The sequence below is a fragment of the Tamandua tetradactyla genome, chromosome 1 (genome assembly GCF_023851605.1).
Source record: "Tamandua tetradactyla isolate mTamTet1 chromosome 1, mTamTet1.pri, whole genome shotgun sequence".
Lineage (NCBI taxonomy): Eukaryota > Metazoa > Chordata > Mammalia > Pilosa > Myrmecophagidae > Tamandua > Tamandua tetradactyla.
Window position 1 is genome coordinate 27,009,817 of NC_135327.1, and position 23,517 is coordinate 27,033,333.

General features: G+C 38.1%; 1 protein-coding gene across 2 annotated transcripts in view; it reads right to left on the bottom strand.

Moving 5' to 3' along the window:
• Window positions 1-19,114, bottom strand: part of VAPB (VAMP associated protein B and C) — a 123,794-nt gene extending 104,680 nt beyond the window's left edge. For both annotated transcript variants that reach the window (XM_077113029.1, XM_077113020.1), the window contains exon 1: window positions 18,827-19,114. In XM_077113029.1, coding sequence (XP_076969144.1) covers window positions 18,827-18,884 — 58 coding nt within the window. In that variant the 5' untranslated portion in view covers window positions 18,885-19,114. The remainder of the gene's footprint in view (window positions 1-18,826) is intronic.
• Window positions 19,115-23,517: the final 4,403 nt, after the last annotated feature.

The window sequence follows — 23,517 nt, forward strand, 5'->3', positions numbered from 1 at the left end:
AATACGTGAGGAATACACTGCAAACACTGAAAAGGGAAATAGACACATATACCATAATAGTTGGAGACTTCAATTCACCACTCTCATCAATGGACAGAACATCTAGACAGAGGATCAATAAAGAAATAGAGAATCTGAATATTACTATAAATGAGCTAGACTTAACAGACATTTATAGGACATTACATCCCACAACAGCAGGATACACCTTTTTTTCAAGTGCTCATGGATCATTCTCAAAGATAGACCATGTGCTGGGTCACAAAGCAAGTCTTAACAAATTTAAAAAGATTGAAATCATACACAACACTTTCTCGGATCATAAAGGAATGAAGTTGGAAATCAATAATAGGCGGAGTGCCAGAAAATTCACAAATACATGGAGGCTCAACAACACACTCTTAAACAACGAGTGGGTCAAAGAAGAAATTGCAAGAGAAATTAGTAAATACCTAGAGGCGAATGAAAATGAAAACACAACATATCAAAACTTATGGGACGCAGCAAAGGCAGTGCTAATAGGGAAATTTATTGCCCTAAATGCCTTTATCAGAAAAGAAGAAAAGGCAAAAATGCAGGAATTACCTGTCCACTTGGAAGAACTGGAGAAAGAACAGCAAACTAATCCCAAAGCAAGCAAAAGGAATGAAATAACAAAGATTAGAACAGAAATAAATGAAATTGAGAACATGAAAACAATAGAGAAAATCAATAAGACCAGAAGTTGGTTCTATGAGAAAATCAATAAGACTGATGGGCCCTTAGCAAGATTGACAAAAAGAAGAAGAGAGGGGAAGCAAATAAATAAGATCAGAAATGGAAGAGGAGACATAACTATTCACCTCACAGAAATAAAGGAGGTAATAACAGGATACTATGAACAACTTTACGCTAATAAATACAACAATTTAGATGAAATGGACGGGTTCCTGGAAAGACATGAACAACCAACTTTGACTCAAGAAGAAATAGATGACCTCAACAAACCAATCACAAGTAAAGAGATTGAATTAGTCATTCAAAAGCTCCCTAAAAAGAAAAGTCCAGGACCAGACGGCTTCACATGTGAATTCTATCAAACATTCCAGAAAGAATTAGTACCAACTCTCCTCAAACTCTTCAAAATAATCGAAGTGGAGGGAAAACTACCTAATTCATTCTATGAAGCCAACATCACCCTCGTACCAAAACCAGGAAAAGATATTACAAAAAAAGAAAACTACAGACCAATCTCTCTAATGAATATAGATGCAAAAATCCTCAATAAAATTCTAGCAAATCGTATCCAACAACACATTAAAAGAATTATACATCATTACCAAGTAGGATTCATCCCAGGTATGCAAGGATGGTTCAACATAAGAAAATCAATTAATGTAATACACCACATCAACAAATCAAAGCAGAAAAATCACATGATCATCTCAATTGATGCAGAGAAGGCATTTGACAAGATTCAACATCCTTTCCTGTTGAAAACACTTCAAAATATAGGAATACAAGGGAACTTCCTTAAAATGATAGAGGGAATATATGAAAAACCCACAGCTAATATCATCCTCAATGGGGAAAAATTGAAAACTTTCCCCCTAAGATCAGGAACAAGACAAGGATGTCCACTATCACCACTATTATTCAACATTGTGTTGGAAGTTCTAGCCAAAGCAATTAGACAAGAAAAAGAAATACAAGGCATCAAAATTGGAAAGGAAGAAGTAAAACTATCACTATTTGCAGACGATATGATACTATACGTAGAAAACCAGGAAAAATCCACAACAAAATTACTAGAGCTAATAAATGAGTACAGCAAAGTAGCAGGCTACAAGATCAACATTCAACAATCTGTAGCTTTTCTATACACTAGTAATGAACAAGCTGAGGGGGAAATCAAGAAACGAATCCCATTTACAATCGCAACTAAAAGAATAAAATACCTAGGAATAAATTTAACCAAAGAGATAAAAAACCTATATAAAGAAAACTACAAAAAAACTGCTAAAAGAAATCACAGAAGACCTAAATAGATGGAAGGGCATACCATGTTCATGGATTGGAAGATTAAATATAATTAAGATGTCAATCCTACCTAAACTGATCTACAGATTCAACGTAATACCAATCAAAATCCCAACAACTTATTTTTCAGAATTATTAAAACCAATTAGCAAATTTATCTGGAAGGGCAGGTTGCCCCGAATTGCCAAAAACATTGAGGAAAAAAAACGAAGCTGGAGGTCTCGCGATGCCGGACTTTAAGGCATATTATGAAGCCACAGTGGTCAAAACAGCATGGTATTGGCATAAAGATAGATATATCGACCAATGGAATCGAATAGAGTGCTCAGATATAGACCCTCTCATCTATGGACATTTGATCTTTGATAAGGCAGTCAAGCCAACTCACCTGGGACAGAACAGTCTCTTCAATAAATGGTGCCTAGAGAACTGGATATCCATTTGTAAAAGAATGAAAGAAGACCCGTATCTCACACCCTATACAAAAGTTAACTCAAAATGGATCAAAGATCTAAATATTAGGTCTAAGACCATAAAACAGTTAGAGGAAAATGTAGGGAGATATCTTATGAATCTTACAACTGGAGGCAGTTTTATGGACCTTAAACCTAAAGCAAGAGCACTGAAGAAAGAAATAAATAAATGGGAGCTCCTCAAAATTAAACACTTTTGTGCATCAAAGAACTTCATCAAGAAAGCAGAAAGACAGCCTACACAATGGGAGATAATATTTGGAAATGACATATCAGATAAAGGTCTAGTATCCAGAATTTATAAAGAGATTGTTCAACTCAACAACAAAAAGACAGCCAACCCAATTACAAAATGGGAAAAAGACTTAAACAGACACCTACCAGAAGAGGAAATACGGATGGCCAAGAGGCACATGAAGAGATGCTCAATGTCCCTGGCCATTAGAGAAATGCAAATCAAAACCACAATGAGATTATCACCTCACACCCACCAGAATGGCCATTATCAACAAAACAGAAAATGACAAGTGCTGGAGAGGATGCGGAGAAAGAGGCACACTTATCCACTGTTGGTGGGAATGTCAAATGGTGCAACCACTGTGGAAGGCAGTTTGGCGGTTCCTCAAAAAGCTGAATATAGAATTGCCATACGACCCAGCAAAGGTATCTTTGAGTAGATACCTTTGCTAGGTATCTACTCAAAGGACTTAAGGGCAAAGACACAAACGGACATTTGCACACCAATGTTTATAGCAGCGTTATTTACAATTGCAAAGAGATGGAAACAGCCAAAATGTCCATCAACAGAAGAATGGCTAAACAAACTGTGGTATATACATACGATGGAATATTATGCAGCTTTAAGACAAGATAAACTTATGAAGCATGTAATAACATGGATAGACCTAGAGAATATTATGCTGAGTGAGTCCAGCCAAAAACTAAAGGACAAATACTGTATGGTCCCACTGATGTGAACGAGAATAAACTTGAAATATGTCATTGGTAACAGAGTCCAGCAGGAGTTAGAAACAGGGTAAGATACTGGGTAATTGAAGCTGAAGGGATACAGACTGTGCAACAGGACTAGATACAAAAACTCAAAAATGGACACCACAATAATACCTAATTGTAAAGTAATCATGTTAAAACACTGAATGAAGCTGCATCTGTAGGGGTTTTTTTGTTTTTTTTTTTACTATTATTACTACTTTTATTTCTTTTCTCTATATTAACATTTTATATCTTTTTCTGTTGTGTTGCTAGTTCCTCTAAACCGATGCAAATGTACTAAGAAACGACGATCATGCATCTATGTGATGATGTTAAGAATTACTGAGTGCATATGTAGAATGGTATGATTTCTAAATGTTGTGTTAATTTCTTTTTTTTTCTTTCCGTTAATAAAAAATAAAAAATAAAAAAATAAAAAAAGTGGGATCTGAAGGACATGCTGATGGCAGCAAGAACAGACAAAAAGACACCTGCTGAGACTTTTGTGCTCTCTGCTCTCTCATGGCACCCAGAAGTCAATGGGAAAGTTCCTCCCAGATATGAGATCCAACTATGAGCAGTACTAAAGTTTGGTGGTCAGACTAAGGGTCCAGTTAGAGTCCAATAAAACTGGTTAGAGTCTGGATAAAACAAGTCTGGGGGTCAGTCCACAAAGACTTGAGTAAATTACATGGATTCTTTTTTCAAAATCTGGGGCTCCCCGACTGAGATGCCAGCAGGGTACACGTTTAAAAGCTATGGACCTCAAACTAGTCTATTTTTACAAAAGCAGACTTTAGTGAGGATAATTCAGGATTGCAGTGGCCACAACAGAGTAGTTTAAGTTTAGATAAAGTAGTTATTCTCAGAGGACATTTAGAAAATAAAGGATCCCACATTCTCAAAAATAATGGGATGCATATTTTGACTGGTATTCAAAGGCATCAATCAATCAGTATTGATTTTCAAAATAACCTCAATAAAAGACTCCTTATAATAGCAAGTTAAAAAATTTTAAGAAATGAGAAGCTAAGACAACTGACAAGGACTACAAGCAAACTGACTTGACTCCTACTGTTCTTTCAGCCCCTTTCTGTTTAGCCTCTTTTGTCTAATTACTCAATCTACTAACCCTCATTCTCATTTAACCTTTAACTAAAGGCCACAAACAGATAAAAGCGGAATTCCAAACCAAGCCTACTGCTCCCCCACTTTCCCTTTACCCAGCCCTCCCCACAGCTGCTTTATCTGGTTACTCCTGACCCCCTGAGGGAAAATGATCTAGTACACGCTCTTTTAAAGAGTAAGCCTTCTGGGCAGGCAACGGTGGCTCAGTGGCAGAATTTTTGTCTGCCATACCAGAGACCCGGGTTCAATTCCTGGTGCCTGTCCATGTGAAAAAAAAAAAAAAAGATTAAGCCTTCTGCAGAACCTGGCATGTCTGTTAGTACAGAATTTAAACCTTGGACCTGAACTCAATTAAGAACTACAAGTAAAGATTTTCCCAATTGAGACCAGCAAATACTAGCATAAGAATTAAGAATTCTTCTGGGTGCCTATGATCCAGGGTTACCCTAACCCTGACCTATATGATGAACTTGAACCCTTATTGGTCAGAAGCTCAGATGCTAAATCCTGGATGGTAAAAGCTGACTGGATGACCCAGAAAAGGACCTACAAATTCCCTCTTTCCACAATAAATCTGAGGTCAAAAAGGCCCAACATATAGGGCAAAGCTTCTATAAGATCATATAACAGGGCAAAAAGAAATCTTTTTAAGTCTTCTCCATGAATACTGATAGGAACGCTTTAGCCTACATTTTAAGCAAGTAACCACAACTTGTCCCATCTGCCCAAAATTCTGATAAAAATATAACAGTGGAACAAGGATATAAATTCAGCCCGTTATAGAAACTACTGAAATTGTATTTCTATGTTTTCTGCATTCCTGTGTTTTTAGTCTGACTCACAGCTGAAAACTTAAAATTGAAATTATAAGCTCTCTAGCGTCTGTGTGTCCTACCTCCAGACCGTACTACTAAATTAACTTACAAAATTCCTTAAAAGAATTCTATTCAAATTGGATTAAAGATAAATACGTGTTTATATATAAAATAATACTCCCAACGTTCCAGAAATTAGGGAACTCAAACATTCAATATTTTTGGTGAAAAAGGAGCATCTGCAGAACTGAACCCAAATGTTTAAAAAATTCCAGTTCACATAATTTGGTAAACCTTTGACTATTGGACTAATTTGATATCATTAGTTAAATGAAAAACAGCTATGTCTTTCGGGTTATCGACGTTAACTATAATACAGGCATACAATTTAATCCTACTTGAGTACGTTGTTCTTACATTTATACAGGTTTACTAGTCAAATAAGATAGCAATAAATCTATTATATGTTTAAGATGACGAAAAAGTAAATTTGTCTTTAACCAAATTGAGCTATTTTTGTGACAAACTTTATTTCAATTGTGTTTTGCAGTATGTCAGTTCTAAGATCTTTTTGGTAACTTAAATAGGTAAGGTATACAAGATGTGTTTTCGTCAAGGAAGAAGAGAGTAGTTTTGTCCTAAACTAAATTGAATGGCTGCTGTATACTTAGAAACAGGAAGTGGTAGGACAAATCTTGAATGGATAGAGGAAATTATAGGTTTGTGGAAATAAACATTACCTGTCATGGTCAAAGCTGCCTAAGGTTTGATAGATTTATTTATAAGATTTTTTTAAAGAGCTTGATATCAAACAGTATATTCATACAAAACTAGAATTTAGTTTTCTCTCTGCTAAAATGATGGCATTTTCTTAGATTATTGGTCTGCTCTTAGTAAGAGGCTGTAGAGGATTTTTCTTAACCATCTAAGTAACATGTCTAGAAGGCAAATATTCTGTCTTATCAGACACAGAACATTATCCTTTACAGTTTAAGAGAGCAAGTATTCTCACTTTTAAAAGAAGTTGGGTTTTTTGCCTTTTTAATGATCATATAAAGTCCTGTGCATACTTTAAAAATTTATTATTGTTTAATAAACAATAATAAATTGGTTAAACAGAGAACTAAATATTGTTTCACAGTGATCCATGATCCTATTTAAAAAATGTTTAACCCTGACAACTTTTGACATTTTGCCTTCACAAAACCAAACCTTAAATGTGATATCCTCAAAGGCAGAGATGTTTATTTGGTGGAAAATTTATATTTTGGGTAGCAGATTACCTAATTTAACTAGTATGGTCAATTCAGTTTAACACCATAAGTACATGGAATTTGGAATAAGACGTAAGATTTTGCTGGTTTGTCCAGGTTAGTGTAATGCCCTGATATATCCCACAGAAATTTCAGCAGTGAATAAAGAAGTATTTATAAAGTCCCCTTGGGGAACTGGGGAGAAAGGAGGAAATATTCAACTTCCCCATTTGGAGAATTTCTCATATTCTCTCAAGCAGTGGGGATAACCAAATCAATAGGCTAAGCCCTCAATCTTGGGGTTCACCCCTATGAAACTTATTTCTGCAAAGGACAAGCTAAGCATACTTAAAAGTATGTCTAAGAGTCATCCCCAGAGAACCTTTTTCGTTGCTCAATGTGGCCTTTCCATCTAAGCCACCTCCTCAGGTGAACTCACTGCCCTATGTGGGACCTGACACCCTGGGGTATAAATCTCCCTAGCCATGTGGGAGAGAATTCCCAGGATGAGCCAGGACCTGGCATTAAGGGATTGAGAAAGCCTTCTTGACCAAAAGGGGGAAGAGAGAAATGAGACAAAATAAAGTGTCAGTGGCTGAGAGATTTCAAACAGAGCTGAGAGGTTATCCTGGAGGCTATTCTTATGCATTAAATAGACAACTCCTTCTTAGTTTATGATGTACTGGAATAGCTGGAGGGAAGTACCTGAAACTGCTGAGCTGTGTTCCAATAGCCTTGATTCTTGAAGATGACTGTATAAAGATAGAACTTTTACAATACTGCATGATTATGAAAACCTTATGTCTGATGTTCCTTTTATCCAGATATGGACAGATGAGTTAAAAAAATAAGTGGATAAAAAATAAATAAATAATAGGGGGTATAAGGCGTAAAATAAATTGGGTAGATGGAAATATTAGCGATCAATGAGAGGGAGGGGTAAGGGGTATGGGATGTATGAGTTTTTTTTCTTTTTCTTTTTCTTTCTTTTTCTGGAGTGAAGCAAATGTTTCAAAAATGATCATGGTGATGAATACACAACTATGTGATGAGATTGTGAGCCACTGATTGTACAGCATGTGTGGACTATATGTGTGTGAAGACTTGTCAAAAAAAAAAGATGTCTTCTTGATCTCAAACGGTCTTTGAAATTTTCCAGAAAGCCCCTGCAAAATCAGAAGGAATGTGTTCTTCTATCTTATAAAAAGAGGTGCTAGAAATAGTTAGGTTTAATTGATATAAGTTGAATAGGAAGTATTATCAAATTACACAGGTTTTTTTTAACCTTCTGTTAACTAAATTTATAAGGGTAAACTGTAATTTTAATAGAAATATTACTGAAATTGTATAAAGTTCATAAAGATTTGTCAATGCCTTCATTTCCATGAGACGACTGAGTACTGATCTGCCTGAAATTAGACAACAGCAGTATTACTGGTCATAATTTCAGTTACTCTTAGAAAATTGTTAAATGAACTCTGAGATTGTTCATTTCTATAAATCAGTAATAAGTGAATCATGGCCATTTTAAGTCCTTAGTCATCTACAGATGGTTTTTATGCTGATGCTTTCTGAAACACTAGTAATCAGCTACAGGCCTGAATGCTTCATCTCTAACAACAAGGACTGTCTCTGAGACTCATGGAAAGACCTATGCTAGGCATGCTGAGGCCTAGGCTTCTAATGACATTGTTTAAATAACTCTGAAACCATACCAATGTACTGAGACAAGATTTCTAGAATTCTTAAGTTTATGGGTTCGTGGGATTGCTAACACAAGATCGAGTGGAGCAAGGATTACCTGGGGCTGAATGAACTGGTAAAGAATGATTACAGATTTTATGTGGATTACTGCTGATGTTTTAATGTTCTATTTTCTAGATACAAGGAATCTCTTACTCTTTCTTTTCCCTTAAGCTATCATAATTCATAAAACATTGATCTCGTTCTTCCTACCTGTTCCCTGCAGAATTTGGAAACTCTTATTGAATATTCTTATTTTTATGGAAATATAATTATTTGAATAGGTTCAAACTGTTAACAAGACATAATTGGAGGTTTTGACTGGAATGTCACGTTTGAGAACAATGCTATTTAATTACACATGACCAGAAACTTAAGAATGGAGCCGATACTAACAAAACTCTCTTGGAAAAACCAGTCTGGTACCTGGCTCCAGGTTCTCCAGCCTTACAGGTCAGTAAGGAAGGTCACTTTCTGGCAGGCATAGGAAGCATATGATAATTCGGAGACCTCAAAAAAGAGGAATTTCACCCAATTCTACAGGTACTGCAAATGAAATCTGACGTAGAGTTCTTGGCTTGGCTTCCTAGCCTCAAGAAGCTTCCAATCTGAGGTTCCTTATAAAACCTACTGGCAAAGCAAACTTAAAAAGGCCTATCTGGTAAATCACCATTCTCGCACCTATGTAAAGAATCAGGCTAAATCTAATGAAACCAGCTTTGTTTTATGATCAAGAATAACCTTTCAAAAAGAAAAAAAAAATGAAAACTTTTTCTTGGGGTTATCTTGTATCAAAAAGAGGGTGAATGGGCGGGCAATAGTTGCGCAGTGGCAGAGTTCTCGCCTGCCGTGCCAGAGACCTGGGTTCAACTCCTAGGGACCGTCCATGTAAAAAAAAAAAAGAGGGTGAGTGTCAAAAGAAATTTCATGTTTCAATAGGCACATTCCTATGGGTTATCACATTCTGCTCCTGTTTAGTATCTGAGCTATTCTGCATCCTCCTTGTAAACTGCAGATAATTGCATCATTTTGCTACTTACCTGTAAATTGGACTGGACCCTGTGATCTTGCTTATACTGTCTACCCTAAATGCCTATCAGAAAGCTAACTTAGGATTGTCTGTACATCAGGGCTCAAAGAAACAGAAGTGGATAATGCCCCCAACTCCTTAACTTACTAGAATACAGTGTTGTACTCTTTCACGCACACCATCATCCCTCCCCTAGTGTATCAGTCAGGGCTCTCTAGAACAAAGGAACCAATAGGAAATATCTGCAAATACAAGATTTATAAAGGTGTCTCACTCAACCATGAGAATGCAAGAGTCCAAAATCCATAGAGCAGGCCACATGACTGGCAACCCAGATGAAGGGTTTCAAAGAACTCCACAGTAAAGGATAGCTGGCTAAAGAAGCAGTGAAAATTCTCTCTTCTCCATTAAAAGTCTTCAACCGACTGGATCAAACCCAACTGACTGGATTACCTCATTGAGGGAGATGCTCCCTTAGTTAATTGTAGATAAAATCAGCCACAGATGCAATCAAACTGACTGATGATTTAATAAAGAAGTCTACTAACTTATCAATCAGTTGTGAGATAGCCATGCAGTAATGGTTAGGCCAGTGCTTGCCTGATGGAGACAAATGGCCACCATCACCTGGCCAAACTGATACCAGAACCTAACCATCACACCTAGAAACACACGATCTGAGGCAAGCAGTTATAAATATCTTAGGTTATGAAACAGCTTCAATGCCACCTCAATACGCTTTAGGTGTCCTGGCTGAAATTGACAGCTGAGAATCAGGGATTTCGCAAAACATTCAGGTTCTAGAAACCCTGACCACCCATGAACAATGTAACTTTTATATCAATCAGTCTGACATAGCAATAAATAAATATTTTAAAGGACCAAGTTAAGGTGTTTCAAGATATCAGCCAGGTTCAATTGTTTCAGTGGACAAACTTATTTCCTAACCTAGGTTCTTGCTTTAATGAAATATGGTAGGGATAACTAGTACACTTTTGTTTGGACTTAAAATTTTGAATCATGATTACTAGTCTATGTTTTTATTACTTGCTGTATAAACCATGTTTTAAGATTCTGCTCAAATTTCTTGTCACCCTCAAGACAGATGGTTCCTCTTAAGATAACTAATCAAAGACAAATGAGATAGAAATGGGACTCTACTGGTAGACTGAGATTTAAAAAATGATAAAACCCTGACTCAGAAAGAGGGCTGGACCTGTAATCCACTCCACTGAGTAAGTAGGCCCAATCCAAGGGTCTTAAATGTAATTGAATAGCCACACAATACACCTCACTGTAATCAAGAAAAGAAACAAATACAAAAAATGAAAAGGAACAAAACAGACTGACCAAGCCTACTCGACTATCTGACAAGAAAAGAAGTCAAAGTGGTGGGAGTGTTTTGGGCCACATTTCCAATGAGATCAAAGGCAGGGGGCTCTTAAGTAAAATAAAATGGCCACCCGCACTGAGCATTGCTAGGAGGCACCCCTTTCCAAGAAGGAATTTTCCAGAAGACATAAACAATTGACCTGCAGGAGCTTTCTGAAGAAAATGGAATGGAATACACCTACACAGCTGCAGATAAGCAACACCTGGTGATAGCCAGCTTTGGCCCTGGAGGAATAGCTTATCAGAATGAACAAGTTTAACGTACTAATCAATGTATATCTGGTCCCCACTTTGTAAGAAATCCCCCCTACATATAAAATGGAAACTTAACGTCAGCCAATCAGAACATTTTCTCATTTGCTTCTGTTTGCCCTAAAAAAAATCTCCAATTTCTACTCCCGTCAGTGGAGGTCCTTTCCACATGTGGTTTAAATACTACCAAATTCATAATTAATATCTTGTCTAGTATTTTTAACAACTTAAAAGCTCATTAATATTTTATAAAAAAAAATTTTATAAATATACAGAATCATGAAACATCATCAAAATCCAATCTAAAACCTGAAACTGCATTCACAAAGTAGATCAAAGTATGCTCTGGAATCATGATCTGAATTTTTTTTAAATTATGGTAGGAATCGCTCCTAAAACTTCCACAAAGAATAATTCTTAATGAATTTATGGTGCTTGAGAAATAATCCTGACAGCTATTAACATTTTCTTAATGGTTATAAATTCTCTGTCTCCCTCCTCCAAGAAAGGACCTCCTTATGAGTTAACTCTAAAGATCAAGTAGTTGGTAATGATATGCTGGAAAGTATATGGGCTTTGGTGCCAGACAAATCTGGTTAAAAACCTGCACTATCAAGTAAAAAAGTATTTACAAAGTCCCCTTGGGGGAATGGTGAGAAAGGGGGGAAATTCAACTTCCCCAAGTGGAGAATTCTTGATATTCTCACATGCAGTGGGGACAACCAAAGCAATAGGCTGAGCCCCCAATTTGGGGGTTTGTTCATATGAAACTTAACCCCACAAAGGATAGGTCAAGCCTACTTAAAATTAGGCCAAGGAGTCACCCCCAAAGAGAACCTTTTTTGTTGTTCAGATGTGGCCTCTCTCTCCAGCCAACACAACAAGCAAACTCACCACTCTCCCCCTATTTACGTGGGATATAACTCCCAGGGGTATGGACCTTCCTGGCAACGTGGGATGGAAATTCTAGAATGAGCTGGGACTCAGCATCAAGGGATTGAGAAAACCTTCTCAACCAAAAGAGGGAAGAACAAAATGAGACAAAATAAAGTGTCAATGGCTGAGAGATTCCAGAGTCAAGAGATTATCCTGGAGGTTATTCTCACACATTAAACAGATATCACCTTGCTAGTCAAGATGTAATGGAGAGGCTGGAGGAAACTGCCTGAAAATAGAGAGCTGTGTTTCAATAGCCATGTTTCTTGAAGACTATTGTAGAATGATATAGCTTTCAGATTGTGACTACGTGATTGTGGAAACCTTGTGTATGATGCTCCTTTTATCTACCTTATCAACAGACAAGTAAAACATATGGAATAAAAATAAATAATAGGGGAACAAATGTTAAAATAAAGTTAATAGATTGAAATGCTAGTGATCAATGAAAGGGAGGGGTAAAGGGTATGGTATGTATGAATTTTTTTCTGTTGTCTTTTTAGTTCTTTTTCTGAATTGATGCAAACGTTCCAAGAAATGATCATGATAATGAATATGCAACTATGTGACATTGTGAATTATTGATTATATATGTAGAACAGAATGATCATATGTTAAGAACGGTTGTGTTTGTTTGTTGTTATATTTGCTTTTTTAATTTTTAAATTAATAAAAAAATTTTAAAAACCTGCACTATCATTTACTATCATGGCCTCATCCAGGGGCAATTACTTAACACTGAGTAACCCACCTCAAGGGGTTGTTACATAGATTAAGTAAGACAATGAACATAAAGCACCTACCAGTTTTTAGTGCAGCATTTGTTTCCCAGAAATGTTCATTCCTTCCTTAGCCCCTTTCTCTACCCTCATATTAAAAAATGTAGGTGGGCACTTCTATGGCTACTGCTGTTACTCCAGACCCAGCCCACCAAGGGCAAGGGGGAAGGAAACCCACCACTTTGCCCTTTACAAATGCACACTTTGTTCCTTGCTGCCTAGGTTCTACTTTCTATTCACCTCAGTTTTCTCATATTCTTAGACTTCAAAGTTAACTCTAAGAACCTAGAGTACTAAATAAAGGTTTCAAGCCACATCATAAACAATTCAAATCTAGGTAAACATTCCAGGGGTACATTCCATTGTCTTCAAGTACAATCTAAATGATACAACAGTGGAAGGAGATATGTACTGTCTCAATCTATCCCTCTTCTAAAATATTTACTTATTTAACTCTCCTTCCTGCTTAGGTTAAGGCAGCAGGCACCAGTGAAAATGCCAAATGTGTACTTAGACAAAGACATCTCAGCTACCAGCAGGGATGTGCGCCCATCAGCAACACCAGGTGCCGGCATGGGAGCAAACACACAAACCAAAAAGCCCTGATGGAGGACATTACTTGATACAGATGAACAGAAATGCTGTCCTCCTAATCAAGAATTGATAATAAAAGGATAAAGAAAAACTCTAGGGAAGTATTCTTATAGCTTTACAGTTTTGTACAATTAATGCTAAAAAGTTATTAAAAGAAAGTACTTCAAGATTTTCCCATGGTACTGTGCCATTTTCTCAAAGGCTTTTTCTTTTCACGGAAGGGGGTAAAAACTCTAAAGGATAATAAGGCATTGTTTCTAGATATTCAGCTTCTGTTAAAACACTGCATTTAACATTTTGAAAAAAAAAATAGATATCCTAGAAATGCCATTTTGCCATATTGTTATTTCAAATAATCTTACAGACTGTCAAGATCAGTAACTTTGTTTCCATAACAAAGCTCTTCAAATAACTCTTGTTTTTGTAAAGCCAGTGGTCCAGGTTTGTCAGGCAAAAACTTCAAAGAATGCACATCTCCACTGAGTACGAGCCAAGCAATCTGGAAAGCGGAAGGCTTTTATTTCATTTTAATAAAGATAGTCTATGGCAACTTCATCTTGACTAATGGAATTTAGCACTCTTTCTGTTCATCTTTCTTGTTATCTTGCTGAAAACTATACTAATTTGTTCCAAATCACAGTCATCCTTTAGATGGTAAAGTTTTCAAATACAAATTGGGGATCTATGAGGCAATCTTGGAGATAATTTCACATGTAAAAATTCAAGTTTCAGTTCCTAAAAATCAAGGCTAGGGGTATTATTTGAGTGATAGCCAATATAGTTCACTCTCTTAACTCCTCTCTTAACTTTCAACCACTTAGTGATAATATTGCAGGGTCAAAGTTCTCAGCATTCTGCCTTTAGCATTTGAAGGAAAGATGCTATCTATTTCCAATAAATAAAAGACAGTATCAATAATGGGGTGGGCCACGGTGGCTCATTGGCAGAGTTCTGGCCTGCCATACTGGAGACTGGGGTTCGACTTCCAGTGCCTGCCCATGCAAAAAAAAAAGATAGTATTAATAATGGTTAAGAGTTCATCTTCTTGATAAATATCAATTCAGATTCATTATTTTAATAAATCCACACTCAGATGAAAAGCTACCAGGTCATTATGAAGATAACTGTCATGCATATTATAACCACACATAAAGGAAACATAATCACTTTTTAAATATAAACACAGCCAAGAACTAACAGATTTTTTCACTAAGGAGTTAACCATGAAGAAAACAGTGAATAAATGGACAAAATAAAATTGACTTCTAGTTCACATTTTTCTCGAACAAGAGCGTAGAAGTAAATTGTGCATACTATGAGGATTTAAGTTTGATTCAAGCTTACTAAGTTTAATGCCACTTGCTTTTGATAAGCAAGCTGGTTAATAAATAAATGATGATAACCTATTCAGGATGGATTTACACCACTACCATAAAGTATCTTAAGCACACTGCTGATGTTTTCTTGTGCTGTAAAACACAGACTGCTCTATGTGATCATGAAATGGTAAAGTAAATCAATGCTATATTAAAGAATTACTGCTGTACTTACCAGCTCAAAGATAATTACTGCATAGAAATTACTATATCCACAGGGTTTTATATTTTTTAACTTCCTAAACAATCCTAAATTTTACACCTAGGGGGTTGATTCTAAGAATGCTTTCCTTTCAGAAAAGATAGTATCACTAACTTGTCTACTATCATAGTGCCCAAGTGCCTATTTTCTCCCCAAAATGTAACATCCCTACAGACTAAGGATAGTACTATCCAAGACTTCTTGAAAGTCACTGGCATAGTATCAAAATAAAGTGAAGGTAAATATATCCACAGTGTGGCTAAACCTTCAGTAATCAGCTTGTGAGGATAGATCATCTTTATGTGGCAGTATCACTGTGGCAGGTGGAGAGGAAGAGGATATGCTAGGATGTGAAGGATTAAAAGTCTTGGACAAAGTCCCCCAAAATACAAGACATAGTATTTACCACAGATGGAATCTGAGTACCACAGATGGAATCTGATGGAGTGGAAGAGAGAGGAAAAGAAAATATAAGATACAAAATGCCCTGAAAATGACTCATTCAGAAAGCTCTCTTTGAACTAAACAACAAGTGGTCCCTCAGAAGAGATAGGAAAATAAAAGATTGGGTCTTGGAAGAAATGCGATCAAAAGAAAGAGTTGACAATGCAAAACATACACATTCCACAGGTTTCCAAAACTTTTAACTCTTTCAGAAGGCTGCCTTGGTCTGAAAGACCTAACTTCTTAAAAATATCTCAGGAAAATCAACTCCAAATCTAAGCAAACCCACATGCCTTTCTTCTTTCAGAAAGCCACCAATCCTCCTTTTCAAACTTAACACAGTGCAGTTAAGTATTTTTCATAAGACTGAATATGGATATGTAAATGTGTGTTCTCTTTTCTTCTGTAACATCCTTAAATTTAAGATATCCACACAATTCCCAAGATTAAAAAGAATCCAACAATATACAATCCCATATGATCATCTTAGGCTGCACTCAATGATTAAAAATTTTATTCTTTGGATGACAGCCATTTTAATTCTAACTTTCTCAAGAAAGTTAGCTTAGAAATTTGATTCTTCTAGATGAACCACCAAAAGCCAGAGTCATCACCCTGATAACTTGGAAGAGGCTGGTTAAATGTGCCAGTTCTCATCCTAAAATGAATTATCTCTATAAAGCAAGCCAAGGTATTGAGTTTCTATTATAAATTCATTGAGCACTCAGCTTAAAAACAAATAGTTCATAAAGTGGTTTACACATGTCTGTAGATGCCTCTTTTGAAGCCATAAGCCAATGCCCTTCAATAATTTGACCAGAAAGGACTTCTCTTGGGTCACCTGCCTAGCAAATATATCCAAGTGGGTATGGCCATCACTTATTTGGCCAACTCAGGGCCAGAAGGAACACTCTTCTCTGACATACCTTTCAGGTAAAGAAGTTGAAGTGATTAAACCAGTGGTCTAAACACAACCACCAATATCTGTATAGTACTATGCATTCACAAAGCACCTGAACAGCCATAATATCTCTCCTTCTAGATAACAACAATCTTTCCACAGGAGACAAGTCAGACAGAAGTAGCATCCCCAACGACTGAAAAGTGAAATGGCCAGCCCAAGGTCATGCATCTTTAATTAAAAGAGTTGAGACAAAAACTTGCGTTTTCAGTACCTCTTCCTATAATATCACATTAGAGGAGAAAATCTGTCCTGGGAGATGGGAAAGGTGGGATTGCAGGAAACACTGAGGAGCAGCCACACAATTTTAATTTAGACACTGGCTATGTCTATGCACAAAAAGCCTTAGAAGCTCTGACTCCTATTTACTTGTCAGCCTCATCTACTACCTTACCCTGCTACCACAACAATTCTCTGCTATTATCATCCAGAACTACTAGCAGCATTCCAATGAAGTCCAGTCATCTCAGTCTTTGTGCTTCTACCAAGCAATTCCCTCTGCCTGAAATGCTCCCCACCCATTTCTCCTTTTAGCCTACTTTCATTCAACTTGCTCAAGAGACACCTCTTCCAGGAGCTGACTTCCTCTACTATCCTGGAGCACTCTGCATTTCCTTATGTCATTGCACAGTCCTAACTGATTTGTTCATTTGCCCCTTTCTCTAGACTTAAGTACTGGGGTGGGGTTTTGGGAGAATGAGCAAGTATATCTGATGTGACTCAGCATCTTCTGATACTTAACACATAGTAGACACTCAGTAAATGTTTGTGGACTAAATGAATGATTGTGCCAAATAGCAAGCATAAGCAAATCAGGCTTCCTGGATAGAGAACTTCAGGCAATTCAAGTAGAATCCATCTCTCCCCACATTCACTTTGGCTAGTTGGATTCCTTTCTCATCATGGCTCCTCCAGAAGGTCATGAGAACATCATACAAACTAACGGAACTATAATCCATGCTATGTTTGGGGTTTTGTTTTGCTTTGTTTTTTTCCTCTTTAAATGAAAAACCTCCATTTCCTTACACAGAGTCTTGTTTCAGATTGTTTATCTAGGAGGCAAAGTGACAGTCACAGTTCTGAAGCATTTCCCAAGAGTCAGAAAGCATAATGGCTAAAAGTATGGGCTCTGAACTCTGAGTAGGAATGTACCACTTATCAACTGGGTAACTCTGAGCAAGTTATCCTGCACTGCTTCCTGACAGGGGTGCTTCTGGCCAATGTTCATTCCACAAACACCTATGCAGCATCTACTGCAGGCCAATCCAAATATACCCCCATCACATCAGCCTATTTTATTTCTTTCACGGCACTTAACACTATCTGAAATGATCCAGTTTGCTCACTGGATTGCTTGTCCCCATTAGAATGCAAGCTCCATGAAAGTAAGAACCTTATCAGTCTTATTCACTGCTGTCCCCTGCCCCAAGTGCCAAGCACATGTACCACACAAATGCTCAATACATGCGGAAACAACAAATCAGTAAGTCAGACAAGGTCCCTACTGTCTCATGGAGTATGTATCTCAGTGGAAAAGGAAGACAAAAAAATAAAAATAAAAGCATAAAAGTACAAATTACAAAGGTGATAAGTGTACGGGGTAGACCAAGACCCTGCTTTGCTACCTGCCCCAGGCAGGTCTGGGGTGATAAAGGATCCCGCCACACAGGCAGACTCCATATGCTGCACAAAGGTGAGTGAGGAACGGGCACAAAGGTGAGAGTTGGACCATATCCCATTAGAACTTCTGTTAAGAATCCTCTCATTCACTTATGAAACACATATTTATTAGCCACTTAATATGTGTTGGGGATATACCAACAGACTGACAAGTTCCTGTCCTCATGGAGTTTCCCTTCTAGTGTGGAAAGACAGTACACAAGTCAGTAAAGCTGTTCACTTTAGGTGGAGGAAAGTGCTGTGCAGATCATAAAAAAGATGTGATAAGGAACGACTGCAGGTGGCCACAGTGGGCTGGGGTGGTTCAGAGCAGCCTCTCTGAGGGGTTGACATCTGAGTTAACACTGAAGAGGTCAAACCTGGCGCAGCCAATGCTTACACAGAAGGCCATAAACTAGTCGGTAACATTAAAACGGCAACCGTGACAAGTGCCTCGAATGTGAGGAACCCACAGGGGTTGGTCTCCCCGCACATGGACCTCTTGGCACTCTCGGATCCAGGCAGCTTTTGACAGTTCTGAGGGCAGGTGGGCGGTGGGAACAGAGGTCCCGCCCTACCCGGACCCGGCGGCCCAGCCAGGATACGCGGACACGGCGGGGACCACGGGCCGACGAGGGCCGACGTCACCCGCCGACCAAGTCCTGTCCCTCCAAAACTCGGGCGGGGGCGGGCGCGCGTGACCCACGCGGGGCGATCCGGCCTGGCCCGCCGGCCGGAAGATGGCGGCCCAGGCCCGGGAGGGTCTCCAGTGCTTACCTTGGAATTTGAGCTCGTGCTGCGGCTCGAGGCTCAGGACCTGCTCCACCTTCGCCATGTTCCTCAGCGGCGGGGCACCTCTGGCGGGGAGACCCCTGAGAGGTCACCAGAAGCCGGAAGCGTTACTGCTGCGCCCCCTTTAAATTGAAAAAAAAAATGGGGGGCCTGTCTGGGCGCGGGCGGGGGTCACCTACGGAGTGAGCGCGGGGGGAGGGGGCGGTCTACGCGGTGCAGGCGGAGGGCGAAGGCGAGGCCTTGGTGCCCGGCGAGCTCGCGGCACGCACGCACGCACGCGGCGACGCACGCACGCACGGACGCATGCAGCAGGCTGATCGGCCCGGCCTGGCGCGCACTCGTACGGCGGGAAGTTGCGCTTTGCGCCGGCTCCAGGGGCGGGGAGGGGAAGGTGCGCGCAAGCGCAGCGCTATCAACGGGAGCGAGGCTTCATTCACTCAGCTAGCTAGGTGGGGCCGCCCGAGGTTCCCAGAAATCGTAACAGTGTCTGTGAAGACTATTTATTAAGGGCCTGCTGGAGGCCTGATTCAATAATAATTAATAAGAATAAACTTACATTTTTACCTTGCTTATTTTACAGACGCTCTTAAAATCTTTGAATAATAATGAAAGTGTTATTTATTCTTAGTATAAACGTAATATATTTATGTTATGAATGATTTGTGCTAGGTGCTGTAATGTATCATGAATAATAATTATAAATATAATAAACTACCAATTATTGCTTGTTTATTTGTGCTAATCTGCTGAATGCTTTGAATAATAACAGCAACTATAATAAATAAAAGCTTCTGCATAGTGAATGTTTACTGTGTAACAAACTGTGCTAAATCCTTTACTAATAGACAGCGTTTTGTGTTTATGCAACAAATATTTATAGATACAATGTTCATAAAAGTTCACCAGGTTCCCGCACTCCTACAAGAGCCTAGTGGAGAGACATCCTTTGATTAAAAGAATCACAAAAAGAGATAGAAGATTAAAAATTTCTGGGACCTCAAAATTGAACATTCCACGTTATTAACATTTTTAATTATTTTACCTTATTTTATTATAGTGTTTGCTACCTGAAATAAAATATGTTCTTAATACTCTTCTATACATATATATTGAGGAAAAAAACAGAAAATTGTTGATAATGGTTGGCAGGTGTCTACATGGCAGGTGTTCAGGTGTATTCTTCACATTTTTCTGTATGCCTGAAGTTTTTGATAATAAAGTTTTTAAAATATAATCTTTGTCTTTTAACTGGAGCATTTGGTTCATTTATACTTATTATATTTACTTATATATCTGAAATTATTTCTACCGTATTATTGTGTGCATCTCTCCTGTGTGTTTTTTCCCCTCTTGCTTAATTCACAAATGATTTTTAACTCATACATTCTATTTCTATTGTTTTAGTGATTACTCTAGAAATCTTGACATAATTAACTCAAGAAAGTTCAATTTTTAAAATCTTTACCCTCCTCTCTTAAAACATAAGGACCTTGAGGCACCTTAATGCTAATCACTTCTCTCCTAACTTATATGCTTTTGTTGTAGTATAATCTTTTCTTTTTTGATCTCATGGTGCATCTCTAAACTGGGTTATACAGTCAATATCAATTTATGTTTAATCGCAGAGTTATCCATTTCTTTGTTCATATTTTCTTTTCACATCTCAGAACTTAGAACTGGGATCACATTCCTGGTGCCTGAAGTATATCTTTTAAATTTTATTTTAAGAAAGGTTTGTTAGTGCACACTCTCTCGATTTTTGTTTGTCTGAAAATGACTTCATTTTGCCCTTGTTCTTGAGACATATTTTTGCTTTCTTGCTAGATTGACAGCTGTTCTCTCTCAGATACCATCCGCTATTTTCCAACTTCCACTGTTGCTGTTGACAAGTCGTTATCTCACAAATAATCTAGGTTTTTTTCCCTTCTATTCTGGTTTTCAACATTATCATCATGATGCATCTTCCTATTTATTTTGTCTTGGATTTTTCAGGCTTTCTAGTTTGTTGATTGGTGTCCTTCATCAGTTCTAGAAAATTCTCAGACATATTTCTTTTTAATATTACCTCATTCTCTTTCTCTTACTTTCTTCTATAAGTTTGATAGTAGTTTAATAGACTAGTGTTTTTCAAGCTATCAGTTGATTCTCAAGAGTGGTTTATGAAATTGATTTATTAGGTTAACAACAACAGTGGGAAAGAAAGAAAGAGGATTAAAAAATATTAGAATGCATTATATTGTTTCATGATACTTTTATTCCAGTTGGATTTATTAACCTATGTGTATACATATATATGTAGTGAGTCACATGTAAAATGTAAAATGCATTTCTTCTGTGGATTGTGGTGAAAAAATTAAAAAAAGCAAAATCTGTAAAACAGACTTTCTTGTACTATCCACCATGTCTCTCAAGGTCTCTGTCATGTTTTAATCTTTCATCTCTGTGTTCCACATTCTGAGAATTTCCTCAAACATCTCTTTCACTAATTCTCCCTTAAGCTAGTAATAAATCTGGTCCAAGAGATGTTTGTTTCAATTATTATTATTTTTTTAGTGTATAAATTCCATTTTGTTCTTTTACATATCTATGTGGTAACTTCATTTGTTTTAATGTTGATTTCAGCCCCTGCTCACTCCCCTCCCCAGAGAATGATGACATGTCAGGGTATTAGTGTTGGCATTAAAAGCATTCAGCAGTGGCAATAGTCAGGTCAGTTTAGAGAGGGGGTCATTTGTACTCTTAAACTCATGCAGAGCCTTCATTCCTGCCACCATGGAAATTTGTAAATAAGTCCATTGAGCAAGCAATGGCACAGCTGGGGGAAAAAGGATGACTGACAACCACAGAGTGAGCCATCTTATCTACCTGATTATTAGAGAGCATCTGTTGCAGTGGATGACCCTTGGTGGGCATTCACCCTGATACAAATGTCTTCACACTGTGCCCATTCTGAAAGGATTCCACGTACTTCCTTCCCAGACCTCCTTGTCACCAGTTCTGATCCAATTCTAATCTCTATTTCTGACCATCCAGCCAAACCATTAGCCATTGCCCATGAGTGAATCTAAGTCTGTGCTTCTTATCATCTCTCAGCCAAAGCAGGCAACCAAACACCCTGCCTGAAGTTCTAGAAAATCTATGAATTCCATTCATTTTGTAGTTCTGTGACCTTTCCAATTAAGTTGGGATATGGTTTTCAAATATAAGAAGTGAGTGATTATTTTTGGTCCTCCATAGAAGCTTTCTTCTTCTCTGACTGTGACTTCAGTGGAGAGTTTAAAGACCTGAGCTCATCATTTTCTGTCTGTGAACACAGAAGCAGATGTCTGATCCCCACAGTTTCTTGGTCACCATTACTACTGCAACTATAGCAGGCAATTGGGTTGCCACAGCCCTTGCTTCCGCAGACACTTCATCACAATCGATTGCAAATGAGAACAGAATTAGCTGTGAGGCAACTGTATGACATGGATTACTTGCGTCCAGTGGTGAATGTTACATTGGCTCCCAGTAAATATAATCCTGATCTGTAGTTTCTGCATATTTTTTGTTGTGTAAATATTCCCACCATGACTGATTTTAAGATGCCAATGATGTCAGTGAAGGCAGAGTTGAGAAGAGAGGTGCACATTCAGCCCTCATGGGTGGGTATGAGCCGGCTCCTGTTTATCACTGCTTGTATTCCATATTTCATGGGCACTCCATTCGAGCATGAGGATATGACCAAGTTAATCCCAGAATCTCTTCTTCAAGCATCTGTTTCTTGGGACTACTCTTCATACCAAGACTAGATCAGTTATGGTTCTGCCAAAAAAAGCAGAAACTACAGCAATTATTTTAACAGAGATAATTTAGTATATGGAAAGGCTGAACAGGTAATGGAGAATTGCAAAAGCAAACAGAAGAAGACACTGAGATATGATAAAGATAGTGTCTTAGTGTCCTGGGACTCCTGAACTCGCAAACTTGGGAGCTTAAAACAATGGAAATTTATTCTCACAATTCTGGAGCCAACAAATCTGAAATCAAGATGTCAACAGGGACACATTCCCTTTGAAGGCTAAAGGGGCAAATCTGTCCTTGTCTGTTCCTAGCATCTGGTAATTTGCTGGCAATCCTTGGCTTGCAGCTTCAGCATTCTAATCTCTGCCTTTGTCATCACATGGCTATCTTTTTTCCATATCTGTCTGTGTCTCTTCTTCCGTTAGTATTAGGGCACCAGTCATAAGGGATTAAGGAGCCACTCTACTCCAGGATGACTCCAGTTTAATTTAGCTCATTCCATCTGCAATGACCTTAATGCCAAGCAACATTACATTCACAGCTACTGGGAGTTAGGGTGTGATATATTGAATTATGTAGCCCCTCCCTATCAAATGTTCTTAATCCATTCCTGTGGGTTTATACCCATTATATATAGGACCTTTTAAAGATGTTATTATCAGTTAAGGTGAAGCCAACTGAATCAGGATGGGTCTTAATGCTATTACTGAAAGCCTTACAGAGAAGGCTACAGGGAAAAAGCTGCAGAGAAGCAAAAGTTGGAAATCAATGGAAACTGGAAAAGAAAGGAGAGGACAACATCGTGACAGGAAAGCCAAGGAACCCTAAGGATTGCCAGCCAGCCGGAACACTACCAATCCCAGGAGAAGGCAAGCCTTCTGGAGTCTGAAACC